The sequence below is a fragment of the Hypomesus transpacificus genome, chromosome 14 (genome assembly GCF_021917145.1).
Source record: "Hypomesus transpacificus isolate Combined female chromosome 14, fHypTra1, whole genome shotgun sequence".
Taxonomy (NCBI): domain Eukaryota; kingdom Metazoa; phylum Chordata; class Actinopteri; order Osmeriformes; family Osmeridae; genus Hypomesus; species Hypomesus transpacificus.
In genome coordinates, this window is record NC_061073.1 from 677,814 (window position 1) to 693,318 (window position 15,505).

Consider the following 15,505-nt stretch of genomic DNA (forward strand, 5'->3'; position numbering starts at 1 on the left):
GATATGGAGGCAGAAATTAAATTTCACCCATTCTCTCTCTCTCTCTCTCTCTGTCTCTCTGTCTCCTGACAGTAGGACATGGCTGGGATTGTGGGGTAGGGCTGGTCTGATCTATCTTAACCCTGTTAAAACCTGTAAACCTGTTACCACGGTGAGAGGGTGAAAGGCGATGACACACAGAAGACAGTTGAGGAACTGGGAGCCATACTGGATCAGAACATCCAGAGAGAGAGGAGAGAGAGAGAGAGAGAGAGAGAGAGAGAGAGAGAGAGAGTGGGGAAAGGAATAAGTGTGTGTGGTTGTGTCTGTGGGCATACGTATGATTGTATGAATAAGTGTGTGTGTTCATTCATGTATGTGGAAGTTGTGGAAGCTGTGGAATGTGGTCTGCTGAGATGAGATAATCATGTCTGATTAGGGGGAGGGGAGGGGTGTGCATTATTCTATAGTATTCTAGAGTATAACTAGACAAGATTGAGTTTCTGGGGGAGATGTGAGAAGAGTGCTTGTGGCTGCTGCAGCTGGGGCAGGTTATGTAACTATCTCACCTCCAAACCCGTTGTTTCACAGAACAATCAGACAAATATTTGGAGAAAGACAAAGAGTTCATGGGTGTACTTACATTGTACAACTGATGTGTCTGAATATGCTTCTTATGTATGAAGATTGTATAGATTAAAAAGCATTGCCGGTTCGATTCCTGGCCGTGCAATTGTATGTTGTGTCCTTGGGCAAGGCACTTCACCCTACTTGCCTCGGGGGGAATGTCCCTGTACTTACTGTAAGTCGCTCTGGATAAGAACGTCTGCTAAAATGGCTAAATGTAACAAATGTCAAATGTAAATGTTTAGCTAATTGAAAACATACAAGAGTGAATGTAGAATGAGACCTGAAGGTGTGGCTAAGAGTATACCTTAAGGTGTGGCCCAGTTGCATCAAAACTAAGAAATTGGGCAATCCTGTCCCCCAAAAATCCTAAACTCTAATATAACTTATTTAGCTAACTGGCTAAGCGGTGCTTAGCTAACTGGTACCGCGAGCTAGCGGATAAACAAAGTGCTTAGCTAACTGGCTAGTACTGCCAGCTACCGGATTAACGAAGTGCTTAGCTAACTGGTACTGCAAACTACCACAATTTGTTGACGTGGGTTATGCAATAGGCAGAATGTTTTGTTATCATTTTTTTTTCAACCTTTCTAAACTTCTTTTTGAAACTTTTGCGAAATACAAATTTTAAACCTTAAAAAATAATTCAATTAAATTTAAAGACCTGAAAAGACTATGACAATATACACCAACGAAAAGCTAGCGGTTTACTTGCACGGGTGGCCTGATGCCTAAGGAGTGAGTTTAAGCTCTCTACGCCGGCTACACATGAAAGTACCTTGTGGAGGTTTCCCTGGTCGTCTCCCAGGAAGGCGATGGAGTGTCCCTCCCTCACGGTGACTGCCACAGCCGTGAGACGGGCGGGCGAGCTGACCAATACCGCGTCGGCTTCCAGCGGGACCCGGCTCGCCATTGGACTAGGGGTGTGGTCTGAGCCGCAGGGATACGCCTTCAGGGTGTTCTAGAACAGCGATACGTACTGTAGGTTAGTGTGTGTTCTAGAACAGCGATACGTACTGTGGGTTAGTGTGTGTCCCGTGCACTTGAATATGTGTGTGTTACATTTGACATTTTCTTTGTTTAACAGATGCTTTCATCCAAAGCGATACAAATTGTGGTCAGAGTTCTAACAGTGTTCCAGAGGTCAGAGTTCTAACAGTGTTCCAGAGGTCAGAGTTCTAACAGTGTTCCAGAGGAGCAGAGTTCTAACAGTGTTCTAGAGGTCAGAGTTCTAACAGTGTTCCAGAGGTCAGAGTTCTAAGTATTCCAGAGGTCAGAGTTCTAACAGTGTTCCAGAGGTCAGTGTACTAACAGTGTTCCAGAGGTCAGAGTTCTAACAGTGTTCCAGAGGTCAGTGTTCTAACAGTGTTCCAGAGGTCAGAGTTCTAACAATGTTCCAGAGGCCAGAGTTCTAACAGTGTTTCAGTAGTCAAGAAAGGGTCTGTGTTTATCAGGCGCTTCGTAAAATAACCCACAGTGTGTGTGTGTGTGTGGACAGGAATGTGTCCCCCTGCCAGAGATAATAATCCCTGTGGACTCTGGCAGTATTAGTCCCAGACAGAGGGGAGGCAAGGCTCCTCGCTGACCCCAACCTCCACAACTGGGTCACTCTCTTCCTTCCACTCGTTTATTATGAAGACTTCTGTCTTCTCTCCATCCCCTTCTGCTCTCCCTCTCTCCTCCTTCCATTTCTCTTTTCTCTCTGTCCATCTCTCTCTCATCTCACTGTTTCTCAGAGGTAGACATGAGGAGGGTGGTTCGTTTTATTGATCACTGTGCCATTAAAATGCCCCGGAGGCAGGGCAGCCCTGGGTGGAGGCAGGGATAAGAGAGGGGTCACACTGCCTTGCAGGGCTACTGTAAAGGCTTCTGGGTACTCTCAATGAATGGATATGGGAGGGTATCGTTAAAGGACATGTCTCTCCATCTCTCTCTTGCCCTTTCTCTCGGTCTCTCAGTGAGAGCTTACAAGCCAGGAGGTACAACCAGGATTACTAGAGTAAGTGGCGGTTAGTTTGGCTTTTACTTTGTAAAAAAGTAGGACAAAAAAAAACTCAAACTAAAATCAAAATTACGTTTAATCCCTGAGGAGAAGTAGAGGAGAGATACCAGGAGACAGTTACAGTGCATCATCATAACATCCAGACTGCCCCTGCAGTACCAGTGTCTTCCAGGCGGGGGCCGTGGGCAGGTTGGTGTGACTTGATTTGACTCCCTCTATCTCTCTCTCCCTCTATCTCTCACTCCTTCCATCTCTCTCTCCCTCTATCTGTCACTCCTTCCATCTCTCTCTCCCTCTATCTCTCACTCCTTCCATCTCTCTCTCCCTCTAACTGTCACTCCTTCCATCTCTCTCTCCCTCTATCTCTCACTCCTTCCATCTTTCTCACTCCACAATCCTCCCTCCCCTAGGGGGCAGACTCCTCACCTGCGGCAGGTTGGCGCAGCTGGATTTGACCTCGTACTCGATGTAGGCCCCCTCTCCTCCGTCCTCGGCCCTCCCGTCCTGCGTGTAGCAGAGGTCCCTGGCGGAGTCCATGCGGCGGTCCAGCTCCTCCAGGGGGAACAGGCAGAGGGCCGAGGCCTCCGGGGGGCTCAGCCTGGAGGAGAAGACCCCCAGGATGGCCTGGCCCTCCCCGCCTGAGCCCTCTCCCACCTGGGCCGCCTGGAGGAGGTGGTAGACCCTCCCTGGAGAGGAAGAGGAGGTGGAGGAGGAGCGGCAGACGAGAGGCACCTCTACGTAGGAGTAGTAGGAGGAATCGTCCGTGCAGACGCGGGCGGCAAAGGTCCGGTACTCGCGCGTCAGGGCCTTGATGTCACGCCGGTAGAACAGGAAGTAGACAAACCCACTTCTGGAGAACGCTGCCACGAAATGGTGGTCGTACTCCGACAGCCGCCCGGCCACGCCCAGCTTGGCAGTCTCCTCATAAGAGAACACGGGCGCGGTTGCCAGGTGGCGTGTGGAGATGGGCGGGTGCCCGCTGGTGTAGCCACGCCCCACGTACAGCACCGCCCCCTCGACCCTCTGCACCACCAGCCCCACCGTGGAGACGTCTGGGTCGTTAGCAGCCACGTACTGTGTGTCGACGGGGCGGTGGGCGGAGTAGAGCACCTGGCTGATGTTGCTCAGGCTGCGTTTCTGACAGGTTCCCTGCAGGACACTGCCACAGGTGATCAGCTCACCTGCACCTGCGTCCACCAGGAGCAGCTTGTTGTGGTTGCTGGTGCGGCGCCCCTGTGGACAGTTGTCCGGGGTCACGGGGGGTAGGCAGTCCTTGCTGTCGCTGACGGGGCCCGTGGTCTCCTCCTGCTCCAGACGGAGGGTGCCCCCCGGCCCCCCGACGGCCCCCAGCTGGAAGAGGTGGTCCCGAGCCCCCACGTAGACGCGGGCCACCCTGGGGTCCGAGTGGAGCACCAGGTGTTGGAACTCAGTGTCGTTACGGGAGAAGAGGGGGTAGGAACGGGCATCCAGGCTGTCGGGGGAGGAGAGGAGGGGGAGGAGGAAGAGGAGGGAGGGGAGGGAGGACGTAGACCTGTGTGGCGCCCCCTGCAGGTGTGGCATGGTCAATGATCTGGAGAGAAGGACAGAGAGAGGGAGTTTGAGAGGGAGGGATAGAGAGACAATAGGCTAATAGACTCAGCCTTATCTTAACCTTAGCCTTAACCTTAGCCTAAGCATCTTACCATGGAGGGTTCTGATCTGGAGAAGCCTGGATCACCTGGACACGGACCCCATCTCTCCTCCTGCAGAGAGGCGGAGGGAGAAGGGGAGGAGAGGGAGGAGAGGGTGGAGGAAGGGGGGCGAGGGGGAGAGACAGGGCAGAGAAAGGGTGAGGCCGGAGTGTATTTATGAACATTAAAAGGTAGCAGGTGTGTTTGTCTTGCCTCCTCCATGTCTGCTAAGTGTGTGTGTCTTGCTGTGTGTGTGTTTGTATCTTGCTGTGTGCATGTCATGGTGTGTGTCAGATGGCTGAGTGGTGAGGGAGTCGGGCTAGTAATCAGAAGGTTGCCGGATCGATTCCCCGCCCCGCCAATATGACTGTGTCCTTGGGCAAGGCACTTCACCCTACTTGCCTTGGGGGGAATGTCCCTGTACTTACTGTAAGTCGCTCTGGATAAGAGCGTCTGCTAAATGACTAAATGTCATGTGTGTGTGTGTCATGGTGTGTGTGTCTTGCTGTGTGTGTGTCTGTTAAGTGTCTTAAACTATATACTTATTTATGAGAAAAGATTAGAGGTCTGTTTTTTCTTGGCCACACCACTAACCTCTAGTACCAGTGTGTGACAGTGCTTGAGTGAGCGTTGTGTGTGTGTGTGTGTGTGTAGGGTGGGTTTATTTCACAGCCTGTTTCACCCCAACCCAAGCCCCTCCCTGGAGCCAAGACGATGTGTGTGTGGGGGTGTGTAAGTGTGTGCCCAGTTCGAAAATGAAGAGCATGGTCTGATTGCCCCTAGGCTGTGTGTTTCGTAGCTGTGTGTGGAATGTCTGCTACGCTCCGAGGGGACTAGAAATAACCTGAGGGTCAGACGCTGGACGGGTTAGAGTCAGCAGGACTGGGATCGCACACACACTCACGCACACACACACACACTCACACACATATACACACACGCACGCACACACACACACTCACGCACACACACACTCACGCACACACACACATACACTTCAAGGAAACTTTATTTCTGCCTTGTTGTACATGATTCATGTCTAACTTTCTCTCCAGCGTTCTCTCTTCTTCTCCCTTCCCTCTCTTTCTCTCTCAATTCACCAGTCTCCATGGTCAGTGTTCAGCTCTAATCAGCAGCGAGGGTCAGGGACCCCATGAAGAATGTGAGGTCAGGACCCGAGTCTTAGATAGAGAGGGAGAGAGGGGGAGAGAGAGGGAGACAGAGACAGTCAGAGTGCCAGGGAGGGGGGGGGGTATGCCCAGCTAGTACCCAGCCTCAGGGCCTAAGTCCTGGGGTCCTGGCAGGGCCAGGCCGGGGCTGGAGGTTTGCCCTGGCGCCCAGCCACATGGGACAGCACCGTCTGTTTGAGTTAGGGATGACCTCGGATCAGCTCTCACACACACACACACACACAATCAGGGGCGGACTGGGGAAAAAAGTGGCCCGGGAGTTATACTGTCAGACCGGCCCACTCAATGCATCGCACGTATCGACCAGTCATTGGCCTACTTGGAAAAATACCCACACACTTAGCAGTATTTTGTATGATTACAAAGAATGACATACGTTTTATTTCTTACGTTGAAATTCCGAAGTCCGTAAGAACACATTTCAGAAGACACTTCAGAACATTTTCCAAAAATAGGCACCATGAGTGTGAATACAGATCACGAGGAGGAGTATAAATCTCAGTGATTGGAGCCTACTAAAGGTCTTAGAGCAATTTATACGTTATCAAGCTGTGTAATATGGGATAGTATGAGATGCTGGCGATGTCAGAGGGAGGGCCAGTTAGTGACGGCAGTGGGCCGGTATCTTGGACCATCCCAACCCCGTCGGTCCACCGGGGATTACCCCGATGGCCAGTCCGCCCCTCCATACAATCTGTCTAAACTTCTCTCTCACACTGAAGCACACACACACTGTTGCTGTCTAACCCCCTGCAAACACACTGTCACACAGACACCGCACACACACCACAGACATGAGACGTTTTTGTGTGTGTATGACTGTGTGTAAGAGAGGTTGTGTCCATGTGTGTAAGAAAGAAAGACGGTGTGTTTGTGTGTGAGAGAGATTGTGTGTGTCTGAGGGCTTTCTAATTTACGATCTACAACAGGTGACCTACTTCTAATCTCTAAATTTCTCCTCAACATGAACGCCAACAGAACTCCAGCACCACGGCGGTCTGCCAGACCACTGAATACAAGTTTAACCTAAATACCTCAAAACGAGGAAACTAATTTAGATGCGTTTACGATGTGCTTCATTCATTTGTTTTACGAGCAAGTAAGTTATGAAAAGGAAACATTTATGATGTCAAACGCAGGTGGCGGATAACCGCTAACAGAGGCAAAGGTAGATGAAGCTCACGACTAACAGAGGCAGATGAAGCTAATAGAGGCAGATGAAGCTAACCGCTAACAGAGGCAGATGAGGTTAACTGCTAATAGAGGCAGATGAAGCTAACCGCTAACAGAGGCAGATGATCCTAACCACTAACAGAGGCAGATGAGGCTAACCGCTAACAAATAAGATGTGCCATGGGGTGCATCTAGCTTTATAATTTGAAACATTTTAATTAGTGGTTTAATCTAGATTAATCTCAGAGTAATCTTGGAATTAATCTAGATTAATCTTGATTAAAATGGCTCATTTGAATTCCACCGAAGGCATTCAGAATATGTGTGCTACCCAAATAATGACTAAAAGTAAGTCTTTGAAAACGTGTTTCTCAAACAAGGTGAGCGAGGAGATTAGTTAGCTGTGCTGATGGGCTTGCCTCGGTTGCACTCAAACAGTAGTTTGACGATGACTCTTCCCCTGCGTAACATCAGTGCTTGGCACGGCATCTTCCGCATTAGTATGGAAGCAAATCGTGACCAAAATTCAAATGAAAATGCATTTCCAGAAATGCATTTTCATTTTAAGAATGTGGCTGCATTATTTGACTCATAAATCAAATTAGTATTCAATCATCCTATTTGCATTTTCATTTTCTTCTTTAAGACTGCTCATTCTTTCCCTTATTTAAAATGAAAACGAAAAAGACATTTGAAATTTATTTTTCAAAATATGCCCCAGCAAATAGATACCAAAATTCAATTTGAAATGTAAAATTTGAAAATGAAAATGCATTTCCAGAAATGCATTTTCATTTTAAGAACGTGGCTGCAAAATCGTGACCACAATTCAAATTCAAATGCATTTCCAGAATTGCATTTTCATTTTCAAGAACGTGGCTGCAAAATCGTGACCACAATTCAAATTCAAATGCATTTCCAGAAATGCATTTTCATTTTAAGAACGTGGCTGCAAAATCGTGACCACAATTCAAATTCAAATGTATTTCCAGAAATGCATTTTCATTTTAAGAATGTGGCTGCATTATACAAAGAACTGCCCATAATTCGAAAACGAAAATGCATTCTGAGCGGCGCAGTAGAGTGACGTCAGTAGCCGCTCTTCTTCAGCTCCCTGCTGACCGAGCTACCCATCTTGTTCGGTAGGGGGCGGTGTGACGGCAGAGTATGCAGCCAAGCTCTCTGTGACTTGTTCTACTCGGTCACGGGCATCAGACTCAGATATATTATTAGTTTCTACCAGCTCAGCTAATTCTATCAGTGTCTGCACAATTTGAGGGAGCGCCATGATCTGTGATGCGTCCTCTAAAGACCCGGCAATTCAATCAATTTCCGGCACATTTGCCATGTAATGCAATGCGTATGTGCACACCGCCCCCTACCGAACAAGATGGGTAGCTCGGTCAGCAGGGAGCTGAAGAAGAGCGGCTACTGACGTCACTCAACTGCGCCGCTCAGAATGCATTTTCGTTTTCGAATTATGGGCAGTTCTTTGCGGGCAGAACATGAAAATGAAAATGCAATGTCCGCTCAGTACCAATCAGTACTAATTTGATTTATGAGTCAAATAATGCAGCCACATTCTTAAAATGAAAATGCATTTCTGGAAATACATTTGAATTTGAATTGTGGTCACGATTTTGCAGCCACGTTCTTAAAATGAAAATGCATTTCTGAAAATGCATTTGAATTTGAATTGTGGTCACGATTTTGCAGCCACGTTCTTGAAAATGAAAACGCATTTCTGGAAATGCATTTGAATTTGAATTGTGGTCACGATTTTGCAGCCACGTTCTTAAAATGAAAATGCATTTCTGGAAATGCATTTTCATTTTCAAATTTTACATTTCAAATTGAATTTTGGTATCTATTTGCTGGGGCATATTTTGAAAATTAAATTTCAAATGTCTTTTTCATTTCAATTAAGGGAAAGAATGAGCAGTCTTAAAGAAGAAACTGAAAATGCAAATAGGATGATTGAATACTAATTTGATTTATGAGTCAAATAATGCAGCCACATTCTTAAAATGAAAATGCATTTCTGGAAATGCATTTTCATTTGAATTTTGGTCACGATTTGCTTCCATACATTAGCTACGGGATGCTTTGCATTTAGGTGGTATTTGAAACTGGAAGAACTTGTACAGTAAACCAATTCCGCATAGCACAAGGTGCAAACAACCTTATTCTTGTCGAGGTTTCCATTGGGAAGCTTCTTAAGAATACATTTTCCCTGAAGCAAACCCTGCGGCTTCATAGCTGCATCCATGTTAGCACGTCACATTTGATGTGGTAATTTCATACTCAAGACATAGGCCTACACACAGGTTCTAAGACTCGTTCGCGCTCCCTACAGTGGAATTCGGCTAGGTATACATCCGCGCTAAAATATCAAGGTGAAAGTCATAATAGCTTGCGTAGTATAGACCCAGATCCCAACCCAACTTTGAGAATAGATTAACGGCGATATTTTTTTTGTCGCCCGATAAGAGTCTCACGTTAACGCCGATAACGGCCCGCCACTAATTTTAATACGATTGAATGAAAATATATAAATAAAAATGCCTAATTCAACTAAGTATAGCTTGTGTGTCATTGTGTGTGTGTATGGTGTGTGTGTGTGTGTGTTGTTGCTGTGTGTGTGGTCACCATAGAGAGATCAGAGTGAAGAGCTAATATTATGAAAGGAGGATGTACTCATGGTTGGCCCTCCTTCACTTCCGACCACACAGAGGTCTCTTTCTCTTCCTTTCTCTGCCTTCCCCCTCTCTCCCCCTCTCTCCCCCTCTCTCTCCTTCTCTCCCCCTCTCTCTCCTTCTCTCTCTCTCTCTCTCTTCCCTCTGCAAATGCCCCTTCTGTAGTGAGGGGTGTCTGTGTCTGGGGGAATAGAGTCTCTTTCACCCCCTGACTTCAAAACAGAGGGAGGTAGTGAGGGGAGGAGAGGGGAGGATGAACAAGGTGAGACAGAAGTAAGGACAGGAGAGGACTTCGGTTGTGTTGTCTCTAGCAACAACTGAACATGATGGGATGGACATGATGAGATGGACAGAGATTTGACCAGACAGACGGCTGCCACCGTGGTTACGAGACAGATGGAGGGATATGTGTGTGTCTTCAGCAAGCTGATTCTTCAAGTTGAAGTTAGAACTCTGGTCTCTTTGGGATGTAGTCAAGACAACCAGAAATGACAAAGAGCTTCTCAGGCCCATTGAGGCAGCTGAAAGACAGGCTGCTGCAAGAGTGTGTGTGTGTGTGTGTGTGTGTGTGTGTGTGTGTGTGTGTGTGTGTGTGTGTGTGTGTGTGAAAGAGAGAGAGAGAGACAGAGAGAGAGAGAGAGAGACAGAGAGAGTAGATAGAGTGAGAGTGAGAGAGCGTGTGTGTATTTGTGTATTTGTATGTGGATGTTAGAGTGTGTGTGGTGGGTGGTAATCTATGCAGCTGGTTGAACAGACATGAATAAGCATGTCCCACCTCCACACTGACTAGGCACAGAGCTTCATTCACCCTGCTGGTCTACAGAGACTACCCCACTCTGCTGGTCTACAGAGACTACCCCACCCTGCTGGTCTAAAGACTACCCCACTCTGCTGGTCTAGAGACTACCCCACTCTGCTGGTCTAGAGACTACCCCACCCTGCTGGTCTAGAGAGACTACCCCACTCTGCTGGTCTAGAGAGACTACCCCACTCTGCTGGTCTACAGAGACTACCCCACTCTGCTGGTCTAGAGAGACTACCCCACCCTGCTGGTCTACAGAGACTACCCCACTCTGCTGGTTTAGAGACTACCCCACTCCGCTGGTCTAGAGAGACTACCCCACTCTGCTGGTCTACAGAGACTACCCCACTCTGCTGGTCTAGAGAGACTACCCCACTCTGCTGGTTTAGAGAGACTACCCCACTCTGCTGGTCTAGAGAGACTACCCCACTCTGCTGGTTTAGAGAGACTACCCCACTCTGCTGGTCTACAGAGACTACCCCACTCTGCTGGTCTAGAGAGACTATGACGCCTCCTCTCCCCTCTCCCCTCTCCTTCATCTTCAGCTATGAGACGCCTCCTCTCTCCTCTCCTTCATCTTCAGCTATGAGACGCCTCCTCTCCCCTCTCCTTCATCTTCAGCTATGAGACGCCTCCTCTCCCCTCTCCTTCATCTTCAGCTATGAGACGCCTCCTCTCCCCTCTCCTTCATCTTCAGCTATGAGACGCCTCCTCTCCCCTCTCCTTCATCTTCAGCTATGAGACGCCTCCTCTCCCCTCTCCTTCATCTTCAGCTATGACGCCTCCTCTCCCCTCTCCTTCATCTTCAGCTATGAGACGCCTCCTCTCTCCTCTCCTTCATCTTCAGCTATGAGACGCCTCCTCTCCCCTCTCCTTCATCTTCAGCTATGACGCCTCCTCTCCCCTCTCCTTCATCTTCAGCTATGACGCCTCCTCTCCCCTCTCCTTCATCTTCAGCTATGACGCCTCCTCTCCCCTCTCCTTCATCTTCAGCTATGACGCCTCCTCTCCCCTCTCCTTCATCTTCAGCTATGAGACGCCTCCTCTCTCCTCTCCTTCATCTTCAGCTATGACGCCTCCTCTCCCCTCTCCTTCATCTTCAGCTATGACGCCTCCTCTCCCCTCTCCTTCATCTTCAGCTATGAGACGCCTCCTCTCTCCTCTCCTTCATCTTCAGCTATGACGCCTCCTCTCCCCTCTCCTTCATCTTCAGCTATGAGACGCCTCCTCTCCCCTCTCCTTCATCTTCAGCTATGAGACGCCTCCTCTCCCCTCTCCTTCATCTTCAGCTATGACGCCTCCTCTCCCCTCTCCTTCATCTTCAGCTATGAGACGCCTCCTCTCCCCTCTCCTTCATCTTCAGCTATGAGACGCCTCCTCTCCCCTCTCCTTCATCTTCAGCTATGACGCCTCCTCTCCCCTCTCCTTCATCTTCAGCTATGACGCCTCCTCTCCCCTCTCCTTCATCTTCAGCTATGAGACGCCTCCTCTCCCCTCTCCTTCATCTTCAGCTATGAGACGCCTCCTCTCCCCTCTCCTTCATCTTCAGCTATGAGACGCCTCCTCTCCCCTCTCCTTCATCTTCAGCTATGAGACGCCTCCTCTCCCCTCTCCTTCATCTTCAGCTATGAGACGCCTCCTCTCCCCTCTCCTTCATCTTCAGCTATGACGCCTCCTCTCCCCTCTCCTTCATCTTCAGCTATGAGACGCGTCCTCTCCCCTCTCCTTCATCTTCAGCTATGAGACGCCTCCTCTCCCCTCTCCTTCATCTTCAGCTATGACGCCTCCTCTCCCCTCTCCTTCATCTTCAGCTATGAGACGCCTCCTCTCCCCTCTCCTTCATCTTCAGCTATGAGACGCCTCCTCTCTCCTCTCCTTCATCTTCAGCTATGACGCCTCCTCTCCCCTCTCCTTCATCTTCAGCTATGACGCCTCCTCTCCCCTCTCCTTCATCTTCAGCTATGAGACGCCTCCTCTCTCCTCTCCTTCATCTTCAGCTATGAGACGCCTCCTCTCCCCTCTCCTTCATCTTCAGCTATGACGCCTCCTCTCCCCTCTCCTTCATCTTCAGCTATGAGACGCCTCCTCTCCCCTCTCCTTCATCTTCAGCTATGACGCCTCCTCTCCCCTCTCCTTCATCTTCAGCTATGACGCCTCCTCTCCCCTCTCCCCTCTCCTTCATCTTCAGCTATGACGCCTCCTCTCCCCTCTCCTTCATCTTCAGCTATGACGCCTCCTCTCCCCTCTCCTTCATCTTCAGCTATGACGCCTCCTCTCCCCTCTCCTTCATCTTCAGCTATGACGCCTCCTCTCCCCTCTCCTTCATCTTCAGCTATGACGCCTCCTCTCTCCTCTCCTTCATCTTCAGCTATGACGCCTCCTCTCCCCTCTCCTTCATCTTCAGCTATGACGCCTCCTCTCCCCTCTCCTTCATCTTCAGCTATGACGCCTCCTCTCCCCTCTCTCCTCTCCTTCATCTTCAGCTATGACGCCTCCTCTCCCCTCTCCTTCATCTTCAGCTATGACGCCTCCTCTCCCCTCTCCTTCATCTTCAGCTATGACGCCTCCTCTCCCCTCTCCCCTCTCCTTCATCTTCAGCTATGACGCCTCCTCTCCCCTCTCCTTCATCTTCAGCTATGACGCCTCCTCTCCCCTCTCCTTCATCTTCAGCTATGACGCCTCCTCTCCCCTCTCCTTCATCTTCAGCTATGACGCCTCCTCTCCCCTCTCCTTCATCTTCAGCTATGACGCCTCCTCTCCCCTCTCCTTCATCTTCAGCTATGACGCCTCCTCTCCCCTCTCCTTCATCTTCAGCTATGACGCCTCCTCTCCCCTCTCCTTCATCTTCAGCTATGACGCCTCCTCTCCCCTCTCCCCTCTCCTTCATCTTCAGCTATGACGCCTCCTCTCCCCTCTCCCCTCTCCTTCATCTTCAGCTATGACGCCTCCTCTCCCCTCTCCCCTCTCCTTCATCTTCAGCTATGACGCCTCCTCTCCCCTCTCCTTCATCTTCAGCTATGACGCCTCCTCTCCCCTCTCCTTCATCTTCAGCTATGACGCCTCCTCTCCCCTCTCCTTCATCTTCAGCTATGACGCCTCCTCTCCCCTCTCCCCTCTCCTTCATCTTCAGCTATGACGCCTCCTCTCCCCTCTCCTTCATCTTCAGCTATGAGACGCCTCCTCTCCCCTCTCCTTCATCTTCAGCTATGACGCCTCCTCTCCCCTCTCCTTCATCTTCAGCTATGACGCCTCCTCTCCCCTCTCCCCTCTCCTTCATCTTCAGCTATGACGCCTCCTCTCCCCTCTCCTTCATCTTCAGCTATGACGCCTCCTCTCCCCTCTCCTTCATCTTCAGCTATGACGCCTCCTCTCCCCTCTCCTTCATCTTCAGCTATGACGCCTCCTCTCCCCTCTCCTTCATCTTCAGCTATGACGCCTCCTCTCTCCTCTCCTTCATCTTCAGCTATGACGCCTCCTCTCCCCTCTCCTTCATCTTCAGCTATGACGCCTCCTCTCCCCTCTCCTTCATCTTCAGCTATGACGCCTCCTCTCCCCTCTCTCCTCTCCTTCATCTTCAGCTATGACGCCTCCTCTCCCCTCTCCTTCATCTTCAGCTATGACGCCTCCTCTCCCCTCTCCTTCATCTTCAGCTATGACGCCTCCTCTCCCCTCTCCTTCATCTTCAGCTATGACGCCTCCTCTCCCCTCTCCCCTCTCCTTCATCTTCAGCTATGACGCCTCCTCTCCCCTCTCCTTCATCTTCAGCTATGACGCCTCCTCTCCCCTCTCCTTCATCTTCAGCTATGACGCCTCCTCTCCCCTCTCCTTCATCTTCAGCTATGACGCCTCCTCTCCCCTCTCCTTCATCTTCAGCTATGACGCCTCCTCTCCCCTCTCCTTCATCTTCAGCTATGACGCCTCCTCTCCCCTCTCCTTCATCTTCAGCTATGACGCCTCCTCTCCCCTCTCCTTCATCTTCAGCTATGACGCCTCCTCTCCCCTCTCCCCTCTCCCCTCTCCTTCATCTTCAGCTATGACGCCTCCTCTCCCCTCTCCCCTCTCCTTCATCTTCAGCTATGACGCCTCCTCTCCCCTCTCCTTCATCTTCAGCTATGACGCCTCCTCTCCCCTCTCCTTCATCTTCAGCTATGACGCCTCCTCTCCCCTCTCCTTCATCTTCAGCTATGACGCCTCCTCTCCCCTCTCCCCTCTCCTTCATCTTCAGCTATGACGCCTCCTCTCCCCTCTCCTTCATCTTCAGCTATGACGCCTCCTCTCCCCTCTCCTTCATCTTCAGCTATGACGCCTCCTCTCCCCTCTCCTTCATCTTCAGCTATGACGCCTCCTCTCCCCTCTCCTTCATCTTCAGCTATGACGCCTCCTCTCCCCTCTCCTTCATCTTCAGCTATGACGCCTCCTCTCCCCTCTCCTTCATCTTCAGCTATGACGCCTCCTCTCCCCTCTCCTTCATCTTCAGCTATGACGCCTCCTCTCCCCTCTCCTTCATCTTCAGCTATGACGCCTCCTCTCCCCTCTCCCCTCTCCTTCATCTTCAGCTATGACGCCTCCTCTCCCCTCTCCCCTCTCCTTCATCTTCAGCTATGACGCCTCCTCTCCCCTCTCCCCTCTCCTTCATCTTCAGCTATGACGCCTCCTCTCCCCTCTCCTTCATCTTCAGCTATGACGCCTCCTCTCCCCTCTCCTTCATCTTCAGCTATGACGCCTCCTCTCCCCTCTCCTTCATCTTCAGCTATGACGCCTCCTCTCCCCTCTCCCCTCTCCTTCATCTTCAGCTATGACGCCTCCTCTCCCCTCTCCTTCATCTTCAGCTATGACGCCTCCTCTCCCCTCTCCTTCATCTTCAGCTATGACGCCTCCTCTCCCCTCTCCTTCATCTTCAGCTATGACGCCTCCTCTCCCCTCTCCCCTCTCCTTCATCTTCAGCTATGACGCCTCCTCTCCCCTCTCCTTCATCTTCAGCTATGACGCCTCCTCTCCCCTCTCTCCTCTCCTTCATCTTCAGCTATGACGCCTCCTCTCCCCTCTCCTTCATCTTCAGCTATGACGCCTCCTCTCCCCTCTCTCCTCTCCTTCATCTTCAGCTATGACGCCTCCTCTCCCCTCTCCTTCATCTTCAGCTATGACGCCTCCTCTCCCCTCTCCTTCATCTTCAGCTATGACGCCTCCTCTCTCCTCTCTCCTCTCCTTCATCTTCAGCTATGACGCCTCCTCTCTCCTCTCCTTCATCTTCAGCTATGACGCCTCCTCTCTCCTCTCTCCTCTCCTTCATCTTCAGCTATGACGCCTCCTCTCCCCTCTCCTTCATCTTCAGCTATGACGCCTCCTCTCCCCTCTCTCCTCTCCTT

The 15,505-nt window shown here is 50.4% G+C and overlaps 1 protein-coding gene across 1 annotated transcript in view; it reads right to left on the bottom strand.

Annotated features, from left to right (window-relative positions):
• The window catches only part of LOC124476837 (plexin-B1-like), a 48,558-nt gene that overhangs the window by 25,482 nt on the left and 7,571 nt on the right, over positions 1-15,505 (bottom strand). The window contains exons 2-4 of the mRNA XM_047034231.1: positions 4,291-4,350; positions 3,035-4,178; positions 1,385-1,567 (exon numbers count right to left, since the gene is read on the bottom strand). Coding sequence (XP_046890187.1) covers positions 1,385-1,567; positions 3,035-4,168 — 1,317 coding nt within the window. The 5' untranslated portion in view covers positions 4,169-4,178; positions 4,291-4,350. The remainder of the gene's footprint in view (positions 1-1,384; positions 1,568-3,034; positions 4,179-4,290; positions 4,351-15,505) is intronic.